General features: G+C 41.2%; 2 protein-coding genes across 7 annotated transcripts; both read left to right on the top strand.

Annotated features, from left to right (window-relative positions):
- The first annotated feature begins 130 nt into the window (after nt 1–130).
- LOC101480003 (cytochrome b-c1 complex subunit 10) lies at nt 131–3,036 on the top strand. The gene is made up of 3 exons (XM_004552750.6): nt 131–328; nt 2,236–2,367; nt 2,796–3,036. The coding sequence occupies exons 1-2, from the start codon at nt 186–188 to the stop codon at nt 2,354–2,356; spliced, it is 264 nt and encodes an 87-aa protein (XP_004552807.1). The 5' UTR covers nt 131–185; the 3' UTR covers nt 2,357–2,367; nt 2,796–3,036.
- A 196-nt stretch (nt 3,037–3,232) lies between these two features.
- Nucleotides 3,233–13,188, top strand: mbd3b (methyl-CpG binding domain protein 3b). 6 transcript variants are annotated; one of them, XM_004552753.5, is made up of 8 exons: nt 3,266–3,379; nt 7,021–7,089; nt 7,660–7,819; nt 8,816–8,953; nt 9,183–9,273; nt 9,452–9,629; nt 10,666–10,818; nt 12,071–13,188. In XM_004552753.5, exons 1-7 carry the CDS (start codon nt 3,366–3,368, stop codon nt 10,811–10,813), a joined length of 798 nt encoding a protein of 265 aa, XP_004552810.1. In that variant the 5' UTR covers nt 3,266–3,365; the 3' UTR covers nt 10,814–10,818; nt 12,071–13,188. The 6 variants fall into 6 exon arrangements, with proteins under 6 accessions (XP_004552811.1, XP_004552810.1, XP_023011317.1 ...); XM_023155549.3 differs by having other exon boundaries at nt 3,302–3,379; nt 7,024–7,089; XM_004552751.4 differs by lacking the exon at nt 3,266–3,379 and adding an exon at nt 6,301–6,680.
- Nucleotides 13,189–13,200: the final 12 nt, after the last annotated feature.

Raw genomic sequence — 13,200 nt, forward strand, 5'->3', positions numbered from 1 at the left:
ATATTCGGACAGGGTAAAAACTCACTCGAGCGCCATCAGAATGCAACAAAGGCGCCACGTTAAAGAGCAGATGTGAGCCGTTACTGGAGCTCTGAAGCCAACATGTTTAAACAGCCCTCTTTTGTAAACGCAGGTCTTTAAAATGGTGGCCTGAAACGACCCTGCACTGCTGCACGCAACCGCGGATGTGGTGGTTATTTTTAAACAGGCAGAAGAAGAGACAGCCCGGGGTCCTTCGCGACAAGAGCAACTACGAGAAGGTCACAATGGTTCAGAAAATATTAAATAAAATCATCGGAGCCAAGTACATAGGTATTGCGAGGACGTGGTAAGTTAAGAGGTGGAGCGGGTTTACGGGGGGTTGGTCCTGCTTTTTTTTTCTTTTTCCTTTGTGTGTCCTGCGTCACCCCTTTTAGCCTAGCTGGCTAGCTGTTTGTTACCATAGAGATGCTTTTTTTTTTTTTTTTTTAATGGCGAACTAAATGGCTGAGTGTTACAGCTGGGTTGGTTTACAGCTCAGTTAGTGATATGGGAGTCAAGGTTTATGTCTGTTATGCTATGATACATCCAGATCCTCCCAGTAAGAACAGAACCGCTCATACTGGCCTGATGGAAAATAGTGTACATGAGAATTATTATTATTATTATATTTTGTTATTTTTGCATCAAATGTAAGGATTTCCCAGTTTTTCATACTCTTAATTAAACCGGAATGTTTACAGTTACTGCTCGTTAACCATTTACAACATTAATATTATCCAGTTTGGATAACTAATAACAGGAAATCCTCACTCATTGTTTAGTAAAACTAGAGTCAAACTGATGTTTGTGTACCTGTATTAGAGGTAAAAGACTGATTATAGGCCATTAAGAGATTGTGTTTTCCAAAATATTGTTAGAAATGGTGTAACACAAGGTTTGGCCAGCAGGGCGGCGCCGCCTCCGTTGTTTCCAGCGTGCTTAGAGCTGCCTGCAGCACCTGCAGCAGAATGGCATTAGTAAGCTGCCAGCCCCCATCATTTTGCCTATTTGATATAATCTTAGTATATTGTATTTTTATTCATATATAAAACTTGGGAATGTTTTACTCCCTAACAAACTGTATCGCTCCAAATCATTAACACCTCTTTTTTTCTGTTAGTAAATCATTCCCTTTTATTCAGACAGGAGTTCCTCTTTCTTTGTCAGTGTGTGAGGTAGTCAGACTCGAACATCATGGAAGGTGGTAGAGAAGCAGACTCAGCAGACATTTCGAGTTTCCAGAGGTGAGCAATTTATTTATAGTGAACTCCATCCTACGTGAAACTTAACAAAACTTCCCCCCAAAGTAACCCAATTAACAAAACTCAAAAGTACATGGATTTCGTAACACAGCTCACCTCTCCTTCATCATCTGAGTCTGGCAGAGACTGACTATATATAGGGCCATCAATTTCCCTTCATTTAGTCCAGCCAGTACCACTCACTTGAGCTGAGTGATCTAAAACTCTACATAGTTGACTAAAAATGACAAAAAAAAACTCCTCACACTTCTAATTAGCACCTTTACACAACTAAACGGCTCTATTTAGGGAAAAAAAAGATTCAGCAAATCCCTTCAGACCTTGAAACAAACAAAAGGAAGCATTTCTATGGTAAAAGAAACCCCTCCTTTTGGTTCAACCTGCTGATGTCATGAGTGGCATCATCAGCACTTTAAAATAAGGAAATGCTAGGTGGGCCTTTCCCCACACCTGACCTACATGAAGACTGAAAAGAAAGAACAAAGTAAGTATGAACAAATGACTTAACCTGTAACATAATAAAACATAAAGAAACATGTAACTGAGTATTTGCCTTAATTTGCAGAATGTGTGTTTTGCCAGCAACAGAATGCTTACACAAACAAACCCGGGATAGTTAGTGCAGCAATGTTACTTTGACAAATAGCAAATAAATACAGAGACAGAATAATGTGCAAAAAAAGTCAGCACATCTGGGACAATTGCTCATCCACTTTGTCACACTGTGCATATCTTTTTGCAAGCAAATTTATTTTTATGGTCATCCAAATAAAAAATAAATAAATAATGATATATATATATAATAGTATCTATAAAAACGGCATCCAGTACAAACTAAATAACAGACTATTACTACCATGTCGTATGGTGACTGAGGGGTGTAATCTAAGCTGGCATTGAGGGTGTGGTTACATTTCTGTCTTATTCAGGAGTCCTGTTTTCTTCCTTCCAGGGTCCCAAACATGGTTGCCTGGGGAACAGTGGGCGGCGTGGCACTCATTCACTTCACAGATTGGCGATTAATCCTAGACTATGTGCCGTACGTTAGAGGGAAGTTCAAGACAGACGAGTAAACTCTTAACATGTGAGTGTGTTACAGGTGTATAAAGGCTGTGCAGATCATTCTGCTCTTCTTTTCCTGTTCACTGAAGTAATATGCAAGAATAAAGGCTCCATGCTTCTGTATGATTAATTTTTGAAAATGATTTAGTTTTTCTTTTTTTATTATTATGAATTATGTGGCAATGTTTGGGTGTACCACAGATATTGTAGATAATATCTTTGATATCCATTCTGTCATTTTTGTACATGTGTTACTGGTTAAAACAGACCCTATTTAATAGTTGCAGACCATTGGAACCCTCGCCCTATCCCAACCTCTTTATCATGTCAGAAATCCTTCACTTGTTGCATCAGGCAGAAGGTTTCCTAAGAGAAAAACAGGAGTTAGCCATTCAGCCTGACGTGTTCATGTACACTTTTCTAATAAACGGGCCGTGTGTCTGCCTGCAGGACCACAACGTTGGGATGGGCACTTGGGTGGATTCCTTTCACACTTTGAGCTTTTGTGGGATGCCCTGTCTCAACAGTCAGTCACTGAGGGCTTGTTAGGAGTTTGGACTTCAAGATGCACTCTCTTTATAAACTGCTGTTTTTGATTCAGTGTTATTAAATGTGAATAAATGTAATTTACTCCCAGTATGTCTCCTTGTTCTCTAAATGTACAACTATTAAAATGCTTTGTTCAAACTTGTATGGTGAGAAATTTTCGTTTATTTACTTAAAATCAACTGGATGTTTTTATTTATTTATTTTATTTCATTTAGTAGCTGTCACAGCATGCTTTTCTCGTGCTGTAAAAATAATTTAAAATTGCATATTAATTCAGCCTAACGAGCCCAGCAGCTCAACCAGAAGAGGCCAGTTTGAGCCAGACATTATGCTCTTTTTATCAGGCAGACTGCGAAATTTGCGTGGATAATGTCTTTCATTTCTAACATCGAAGGGGGAGGGGACTGAAAGAAGAGAGGGGAGAAGGGATTTAACATAGCGAGAGGGAGAAAACCAGATAGTGTCTTCAAGATGGATAAAAACGAGTAAGTACACGTAAAGGACAATAAAACCGCGAGCTGTGGGTGTAATTATGACTAGCGTTTGATGCGTTATTCGGAATATGTTCGGAAACTATGTTTGCCATCGATCAGGCAAATCCCACCGTCTAGTCTCCTCGCATTCTGCAAACATCCATGCACCGGCTTGAAGCCAGGCTGTCCGCGTCCCTGGAGCCTCGCAGCATGCTTTAATATCTCTGAGATTCACAGATAATACGGTTTAAGCACGGAGGCAGGACTGCGTCGACACGGTGCTGTTTCGGCGCAGATTTTTAGCCGTGCAAAGTAGAAATAATGTTTCTTTTTCCTGCATTGTTCTTATAGAAACTAAGCGTGACGTGTAGTTGAAATGCTGTGCGGTACATCGGTGACATCTACTTTGTTCATTGATAAAAGCCGGCTCCGAGCCTGAATGACAACGGTCGGCATTGTCGTGGTGAAACGGCTCTCCACTTTCACGCAGTTCACACAGAAACCTGCGCATTTTGGTGAAGAAACCACAAATAAATGTGTTTATTTTGCGTATTTTGCTGGATTTAATTATTTAGCACCGGTCGTGGTTGTTGTCAGCGCCGCTTCGTGCTTATTGTTTACGGTCTATTTGTAGCTGCAGCCTAATTTATGTTTCCCATAGATTAACGTTGCTCTGGTGTTATGACACTGACGTCAAGCTACGGGGACGTAGAACGCACAACTTCCTGTAAGATCTGTCAAAATAAAAGCGTATACAGGGTCGCTTCAGGTCAAGAATTTGTAGGATTTAGCTGCATAACCCAAACTCTGGTATAACTAAGCACAGCAAGGGGGAGGCAGTCATACTATACTCAATCATAATATTATAATTATATATTTAATCGCATAACTGCATTCACATATTTGATAAAACATTGTTTTAATTCAACATGAACAATCACTCAAAAACTGAAAAACGCTAAGTAGATCTCAATTTATTTATTTATTATTAAACCTTACATTTCAAAGTCAAGAATTTAACTACTCAAATGCATTCAAATAACAATTTTCAGTATTAGCTGTTTTTAATAGAATCAATAGAATATCTTTATTTGTCATTGTCCGGGTGTACGAGAATGTTTGGATCATCTCCCTGAGTAATGCATGCAATTAAGACACATCAATTTCTATAAAGTCTTGATTTATAAAACTAAAAAAAATGAATGTGAATATTTAAATTAGAGGAAAAAGAACAAGAATAAATTAAAACACATGAACGTATCCGTTTTACGGTCTTTGGTGATATCACACACAAGTTTTGGGTTTAAACGTGTGTAAGTTTGTTCTGTTTATATTCAAATATGAATATGAAAATATTCATGTAATAAATAGTTTGAAAAGACTCATTATTCAACTGTTACTCAAATATTTAAGGAAATCTTTAAGATTAAGTGGTTTGTCACCCAAGTTTCAGATTTTAACATTAAAATTTTGAGAGACAACCGAGTATAAAACATTAGGAAAATTAATGTGAATGTGAGAGCCCAAACTTAATACCAGTTCAGATAATTGAACTTCATATGTTCAGCTAAGATATTACAGACAGGCAAAATACAACCTGAAGGCAACTCACTTTGCTATTTAAATGAAATCAATGGTGCCAGCTTTATAGCCTGCACAACAAATCCAAGCATAAACAGCTTATCTGAAACCATATCATGAACCATTATGAATAATAACCATAAACACACAGAACACTCATTTGTAAATAAGCCTGTGAGTTAAAGACAGCCTGGTGAGCTGATGATGACTTCCACTGAAACAAGTATGGTGGTAATCCAGTGTCCTCCTCAGTCATGCCGCGACATTTGATGCAGATGCTCTAAGTTATTATTGAACAAGTATTTAACACAGGCTGGTTGTTACTACAATAAATTGAAATTGTTTAATATTTTCATTACCAAATCATAAGACTTAATTTACTTACAGCAGTAAAAATTTTACCTTTTTGGATGGAAGGTTACTATAAGGTTATTATAGTTAATGAAATCTAACTAAAATAACAAAAAATCCCTCTGGCAGCTAACTTTACTAGAAATAAATGTGTAAAACTAAATACAAATAAAAAATGAGTATAATAACTCTTGCGTGTACTGCCATGTAACTACGTTACAATGCATGTTTTAACACTGACCTCTTCAGGGGTCAGTATAGAGCACGGTTACTTAACATTGTGGACCACATGGATCTCACTTTGATCTTAAGTGGGCCGGACCGGTGAAACTGCCCTTTTCGTCAGTGTAAATAAATGTAACCACTTATTGGAGAAATATGATAATGTAAGAAAAAGAAACGTCTCAGTTTATCCACGTGTTACTTTGTTAAACGTGTTAATCTTTTAGCGTGACTGTGTAAAATTAATGTGTAAAATTACAGGCAGCTCATTAGCCAGAATGTCCTGCAATAACAAAACAGAAAGTTACTATAATTCACAGAAAATGTCCTTTTTTGGACTGATTGTTAAAAAAAGGAAATTTTATGTTTTGAATTATTTATCTATCACTTAATTGCTTGTAGTATGTATGGCCTCAAGGAGTGCTTCATCAGCAAAAAAAAAACCAAACTGCAAATCTTGCATAAAAAAACTTTCAAAAGTCCAAAGATTTATGTCTTCCTGCACATTTTCCAAAGCCGTCAAGTGGGCCGGATTGGAGTCTTTGCTGGGCTGAATCTGGCCCCCGGGCCTTACATTTGACCCTCCAGGTTTAGGAGGATTATTTTCCCCTTTTTAAACATCAGTAATATCTTCCTTTCCCCCGGTCGCTTGCTCTACTTTACCCAAGAATCAGCTCACGCTTCGATAAGGACGTGCTTTTCTACCGAAATCCGAACGCACTAGCTTCCTGTTTGTGTCGCGACGCTTTGACGTATCTGTCCTGTTTTCCTTGCGGATGTAGCCCTCGTGCCCCGGAGAGACAGTCAGGTAGTGATGTGGCTGAGGTCCGCGGCGGAGCGATCTGCGCTACGACAAAGAGCCGAGATGTTCGCGCAGAGATCTACTCCAGAGGACGCGCGTAGTAACATGGTCGAAACAAAAGCGTGAGACGCCATAGGCCTGCCGTCCCAACAACATTATATACAAATATACATCGGCACATTTCCTAAAAGCCACTGTGGTCATCTGGAGTAAGTTTGAGTGGATTTAGAGATTACTCGCGTGGGAAATGGAGAAGAAAAGGTGGGATTGCACTGCTCTCCCCAAAGGCTGGAAAATGGAAGAAGTGACCAGAAAGTCCGGTTTGTCAGCTGGAAAGAGCGATGTCTATTATTTTAGGTACTGCACGAGCTAAGGGCTTGTAACAAAAACAAAACTTAGAAGTTGCACGAGACACCGAGTGTGCGGACGGAAGCGGGGCAGGAGTGTGTTCGGTGTCGATGTAAAGTTTGGGAATGGGAGGGAAGGAGGGGGGCTCTGTTTGCTGCACGACAACAACAAGGCCAGCCGGGCCAAGTCCTCAGCAACTGTTGGGACTGCAAGGAGTGTGTGCAGGCTAGCAGCAGCTCCTCATACCTGACAAGGTGTTGAGATAAATAAAGCTCCGTGTAATCTCCGCTAATGACCTTTTATTTCCCAGTGAAGTGAATCAACAAACCTCAGATTTGTTCTCATTTAGCAGAGGAGAAGAGCAAGATGAGGAACAGAGGCAAGAGAGGGGGGAGGCGGGTCGGTTGTATAGTTTGTGGTAGGCTAAATGTACAATCCTACTGGTGTTCACTGTGGTGTGTGATGTTAGATGCATTTGCATGAGTTACTCTAGCACGTATCCACCCACAGTTGTTCCTTTGTTTGGTCATCTCTCAGGCTCAAGATGATGCTGTTGCTGCTCCCAGCAGCAGAGCTCTAATGTTTCCACCCTGAAACATTTGACTAGTTTTAGTTTTGCCATGTTCACATTGTGATCACTGATGGAGGAGGGTGGGGTGTAGTTACACATGTTCAGTATATATTTTCATATGTGCCCATTTTTCCTGAGACGTGTGCAGCTTGTTGGTAGGTGACAGAGCCAAGGTGGAGTCTGCATCCATTTCACAAAGTGCTCATCCGCTCATTTGGATGTCTCCTGCTTCTCTTTGTTGCTGTTGACTTGTTGCATGTTGTCGTCTGTGTGTTACACTTTTCTGTGTCGTCTCTGTTTGTTTTTTGTCTTTCGTGTTTTCAGTCTCGGTGTGACCTTTGTTTTTGCTGAGAGGCAGTGCTAACCTTTTTTTTTTTTTTTTCTTCCCCCGCCTCATCTCTGCGTCTTCCTCGTTAGTCCATCTGGGAAGAAGTTTCGGAGCAAGCCTCAGCTGGCCCGTTACCTTGGTAACCAGATGGACCTCAGCTCTTTTGATTTCCGCACGGGGAAGATGCTGATGAGCAAGCTGAACAAGAATCGCCAGAGACTGCGATACGATAACAACAGCCAGAACAAGGTGACACAGTTGGCCTCGTGAAAATCAGCCGCTTGACCTCAGTGCTAAAGCGGGCTCCAGATTTGCCCTTTTATCTGCATGCCAGAATCCCGAGTGTGAAGTCTGTGATCTAAGTGGAGGAAGGACGCATGCAGCCACTGCTTTGTAAAGTTAATCTCTTTTGCAGATTATATGTTGCTCGTCTCGATAAACAGATTGGATCAGTAGCTCTAAGGAGTGTACAAGCAAGATTAACAGTGTAGCTGTGTAGACTGAGCTTAAAGCAAGACTCAGAGATGTTTCTGTTAACCTGCATCGATCACTGTGGTAACAGGTTAGCTGTGCGGCCCACACTTTCTGTGGGTCGCACAGCTAACCGCTCCAGATAAGGTGATGGCGAGGAGTTTCTCGAAATATTCTCCTGACAGTTCGGTCTGGAGTGATGCAGAACGAATGCATTATGATCAAACCTGCGGAAAAGTCACATTTTAGTAATGTACCCAACAAAACTGTGCAGTTAGAGTGGACAAACTGTTCAATGATGGTGAGATTACATGATTACATTTTTATGATCTGAGCTAGAGTCTGACGTCCACTGCTCGCAACACAGCTCAGGAAACTGATTAGTGCTTCTTTGGTGGATACAACATGTAAGATTAAATCAGAAATGAGGGATGTGCTGAGTGCAGATACAGATCGGAGAGAATGAGATGAAACATAGTTTGTGGTACAAGTTCAAATTTAATTACAGCTCAGAGAGTAAAATGGTGTTTGCAGGCAAGTCATTCAAGCTATGGGCGACCGTGACGAGCTACATGCGATCACAACCATCAGTTGGAGGTTTTTGGTTCAGCACGCTCTTCTTCATGACTGATTTCCCCCAGCGACCGTTTGCCATCACCAAGCAGCGGCTGACCGGTCTCTGAGCCTATGAAGCAGAGGCTTTAGCTCTCTAGTTGAATGAGACGGATCCTGTTTCTCTTGTCCTTCTCATCCTCTCTTGATATTTTTGTTAAGGGTAAACCTGACCTGAACACATCACTCCCAGTCAGACAGACGGCCTCCATCTTTAAGCAGCCCGTTACCAAGGTTACCAACCATCCCAACAACAAAGTGAAGACGGACCCTCAGAAAGCCGTTGACCAGCCCAGACAGGTGAATAAACTGTTACTGTGACAATAAGCCAGAGAAATGAGGAGGCCTGTAATCTGATACTGTAATTTAAAGGATCAGATAATGAAGAGTGTGTGTAGCTAGGAAACTGGACAGACCAGTATTGCTTGAATACTGGTGGATTGGGGGGGGGTTACTGCATTCGTAGGAACAATGTATTTCTGTTGAGAACTGCCTGCAGCTGAAACATTCTTCCTTATTTTGTTCACAGTTATTCTGGGAGAAGAAACTCAGTGGTCTGAATGCTTATGACATTGCAGAGGAGCTGGTGAAAACAATGGAACTGCCTAAAGGCCTGCAAGGTAAAACTTCATCAGCCTCACCAAGCACTTTATGTCCTAAAATGACATTTTGGTATTTCCTCTAAGAGCAGTTTTCGACTGAGCTCAGTAACTGCTAAACTTTGATAAAATATAAATAAACATGGGTGTAGTTAACAGTTTCTGGAAAGTGTTTGGTAACCACATGCTGGTCCCACAGGTGTCGGTCCAGGTTGCACAGATAAAACTCTCCTGTCGGCGATTGCCAGCGCTCTGCACACGAGCGCTGCTCCAATCACCGGGCAGCTGTCCGCCGCTGTGGAGAAGAACCCGGGAGTCTGGCTCAACACTGCGCAGCCACTGTGCAAGGCCTTCATAGTCACTGATGAAGACATCCGGTGGGTTTCTTAAAACAGTCTACACGTGTTTTGGGTTTTCAGAAAAAAAATCTACTCATGTTTACCTGAGCCTGTGATTTTCAGTTCCAGGAAGTAAGACCTCCAGTAGTGGAGTAAAATTGAACTGAATTCAATTTTATTTATACAGCACCAAATGGCAACAACTGTCGCCTCAAAGCACTTTGTATTGTAAGGTAGACCCTACAATAATATATACAGAGAAAACCCAATAATCATATGACCCCCTATGAGCAAGCACTTTGGTAACAGTGGGAAGGAAAAACTCCCTTTTAACAGGAAGAAACCTCCGGCAGAAAAAGGCTCAGGGAGGGGCGGAGCCATCTGCTGCGACCAGTTGGGGTGAGAGAAGGAAGACGGGATTAAAAAACATGCTGTGGAAGAGAGACAGAGATTAATAAAAAGTATGATTCAGTGCAGAGAGGTCTATTAACACATAGTGAGTGAAGAAGAAACACTCAATGCATCATGGGAATCCCCCAGCAGCCTATGCCTACAGCAACATAACTAAGGGAGGATTCAGCGTCACCTGATCCAGCCCTAACTATATGCTTTAGCAAAAAGGAAAGTTTGAAGCCTGTCTGTTTCCTGAATCCAAACTGGAAGCTGGTTCCATAGAAGAGGGAACTGAAAACTGAAGGCTGTTTCCCATTGTACTTTTAAATACTCTAGGAACAGCAAGTAAGCCTGCAGTGCGAGAGCGAAGTGCTCTAATGCTGTGATATGGTACTATAAGGTCATTAAGCTAAAGAGAGATGCAACAGGTATCGATTCTTTCTATCCCAAATTTAAATGCATTAGAAAAATGGGGCTATTTGCCAAATGCAAAGTAAGCTTGCCTTTTTTCTGTTCTCTCTGATTAGCCCAATTCCAGTATTCTTCTGGTCAGTGTTCCTCAACCCATAGCAAGTGACCAGTGATCTCTGTAAAGACACCATCTGCTCTTTGTTGGTTTAATGGCTGTTATGGCCAGATGTAACTGCCAACTGTAACAGCTTCCTGTTGTGTTTACGTGTAGGAAGCAGGAGGAGCTGGTGTACAGCGTGAGGAAGCGGCTGGAAGAGGCACTCATGGCCGATATGTTGGCCCACGTCGAGGAGGCTGCCAATGAAGGAGAGGCTTTAAAGGAAGAGGGCAATGGCAGTGAAGACATGGAGAGTGTATAGCACAGGTTGGTGGAAACACTGAAATGACAGTTTACTCAAAGATTAGATTTATGTGTTTAAACTCTGTATCACTGTTTATCTGTCCAGGCTTATTTTGTCCAATTGTGTGAATATTGGTTGTAGATAGATACATCACACTTCTCTTTTATAATAAAGGTAGATAACACTAATCTGCAGAATGAAAATAGTTCCTGGATGAATCCGGTCACAACAACTTTTTTGAGTCGTGACATATGCGGTGTACTTTGTGCACCAGACATTTAGTGCTAAGTAGACACAACACTGTTCAAGATGGGGAAGAGAGACGGATCCCCGGGAGGGTCACATCAGGGCAGGTATCCGGTGTAAAAAATCAATCAAATATATCAAATATACGCATTAATGGGGGTGACCCCTGGATGAATAAGTGAGCGCCTGGAAAAAAGCTTGAATTCAGTTACCAGTCTTAGTTGATTTAGTGGATAATGTGAGGAATTTGTATTCATTATTGGATTAGTTCCTACAGTTTGTGTACTCTGCATGTCTGTGTCTGTCATGGCTGACCACAGTAAAGTGTTGAGCTCAAATCTGCTGCACACACCTGGTAGTTAAGCAGATAACGGTCAGATCATGCTGTCACCATAAACAAACCATTCTGGAATTCATTTGGATCAGAGACCCTCCAAAGGGTCCATGCCTGGTTGCTTCGGTTCTCACCGGAGTGTTTGCATCTTTACAAAAAAATAAGAGGTTTGATTTAAACGGACACAAGTGTGGAAATGTGTTAGCGCCAGCATCTCCAGAACAGGGCAGCTTGCAACAGGACATTCTAGCTCACGGTGTGTCAGCAATAAGTTGAAATCACGTCTGCTTAATATTAATTTTATGTCTTTTTAAGGTTATCGGGGGGGCTCGCCGCAACAGTCCCAGTTTCTATTTTAGCCCATTGGGAAAATTAATTACTCACCGCTGTTCTAGGTGGATGAGCAGCATTAAAGCCAGAGGTGGGAAAAACGTGTATAAATGTAATATACTGGGGTTACCTGTCTCTTTTATAGGCCTGTAAGATAAATGTGGGGGAGAAAATCTACAAAAAACGACTGGAACAAAAGCTTTGACGCGTTCTGCAGTTTGTTTTTTTTGTTGCAAACCCAGAACCGTTTCTCAGTGATGATCCAAATCATTCCTGTTCTGTAACTTAGTGCAGTCATTACACTACACTGTATAAAATATCACCTGTGCAGTAAATCGATTTGCTAATATTTTTTTCTTTTGTAGGTTTTTGCAAAGTCCAGATTGAGTCGCTCTACGCCTACATCTACGACCATGAACAGTAGGATTCCCCATTCCAGTCCAGCTCTGAAGAACCTAAACCTAAGCCCGACTTATTCCAGTACGACCTAAAGAGCCCTTTTCCCTTCGCCTGACCCCAGAAACAAGTCTCAAATGCATCCGTTCATCAATAACTCCACTGGATGGACTCCTCGGCCGTATTTTAGAGCCCACGTGATTGTTATTGAGGAAATGAAAATAAATAAATAAATAAATGAAATCAAATGAACTTTCGAATACTAAAATAATAACTTATCTAAATCGTGGCAAATTCAGTGTTCGGTGATAAGTGTGTTTTCTACTAAAAAGCTTTGAATGAGTATGTATTTTTTGTGACAATCACGTCAAATCTGAACAAAACTCGATTTGTTCCGGGCAGATTGGAAGTGAATGTTTTTGTACGTTTGCCATCTCTCTTTCTTGAATTTGTACGATACACTCCTGACGCAGCACACGCACAGCTCGTCCTTACGGTTTAGTTTGTGTCCGTTGGAACGGGCAGAGTCCAGTTTTTGTTGTCATTTTGAGAAAACATCTGCGCCAGCTGCATTGTGCTGAGTCCCGTTCAGTATTGACCAAAGAGGAGGCAGTCGTTCTGAAAGGCGTTTTTGGCTTTGAGGTGAAAAGAGCGCACGACGGGACTGTGGGCGAGAAATGACGCGAGACCTCTTTCCGTTGTACACTTATTACTGTTTTAACTCTCATCATCGTTATAGGTGCTTACTGATGTTGTGAGACGCTGCTTATTCAAAGCTTTGTTACGATCACGGCTTCAGTTCGTGTATTTTCTTTTTAAAAATAATTCTAATGTGTCAGTGTTACCACACAATACGCTGCCTCCTCTGAAACACACGCACAGAATTGGGTAGAAAGCAAATTAGCTGAATTTTAGACTCACTGTCTTTTCATTGTATCACGCGAGCGGTAATATTTTGTATTTTTTAATCCCCAGTGAATAATGCGTCCCGCTGAAATCATGAAATTCCCTATAAAACATCAGCAGGCTGTTTGCTGAGATGAATTTGATTGTATTGCTTATTAAAATGAGTCAGTATGTCACAAAATGTGCTGAGTGT

This window comes from Maylandia zebra, linkage group LG23 (genome assembly GCF_041146795.1).
Source record: "Maylandia zebra isolate NMK-2024a linkage group LG23, Mzebra_GT3a, whole genome shotgun sequence".
Lineage (NCBI taxonomy): Eukaryota > Metazoa > Chordata > Actinopteri > Cichliformes > Cichlidae > Maylandia > Maylandia zebra.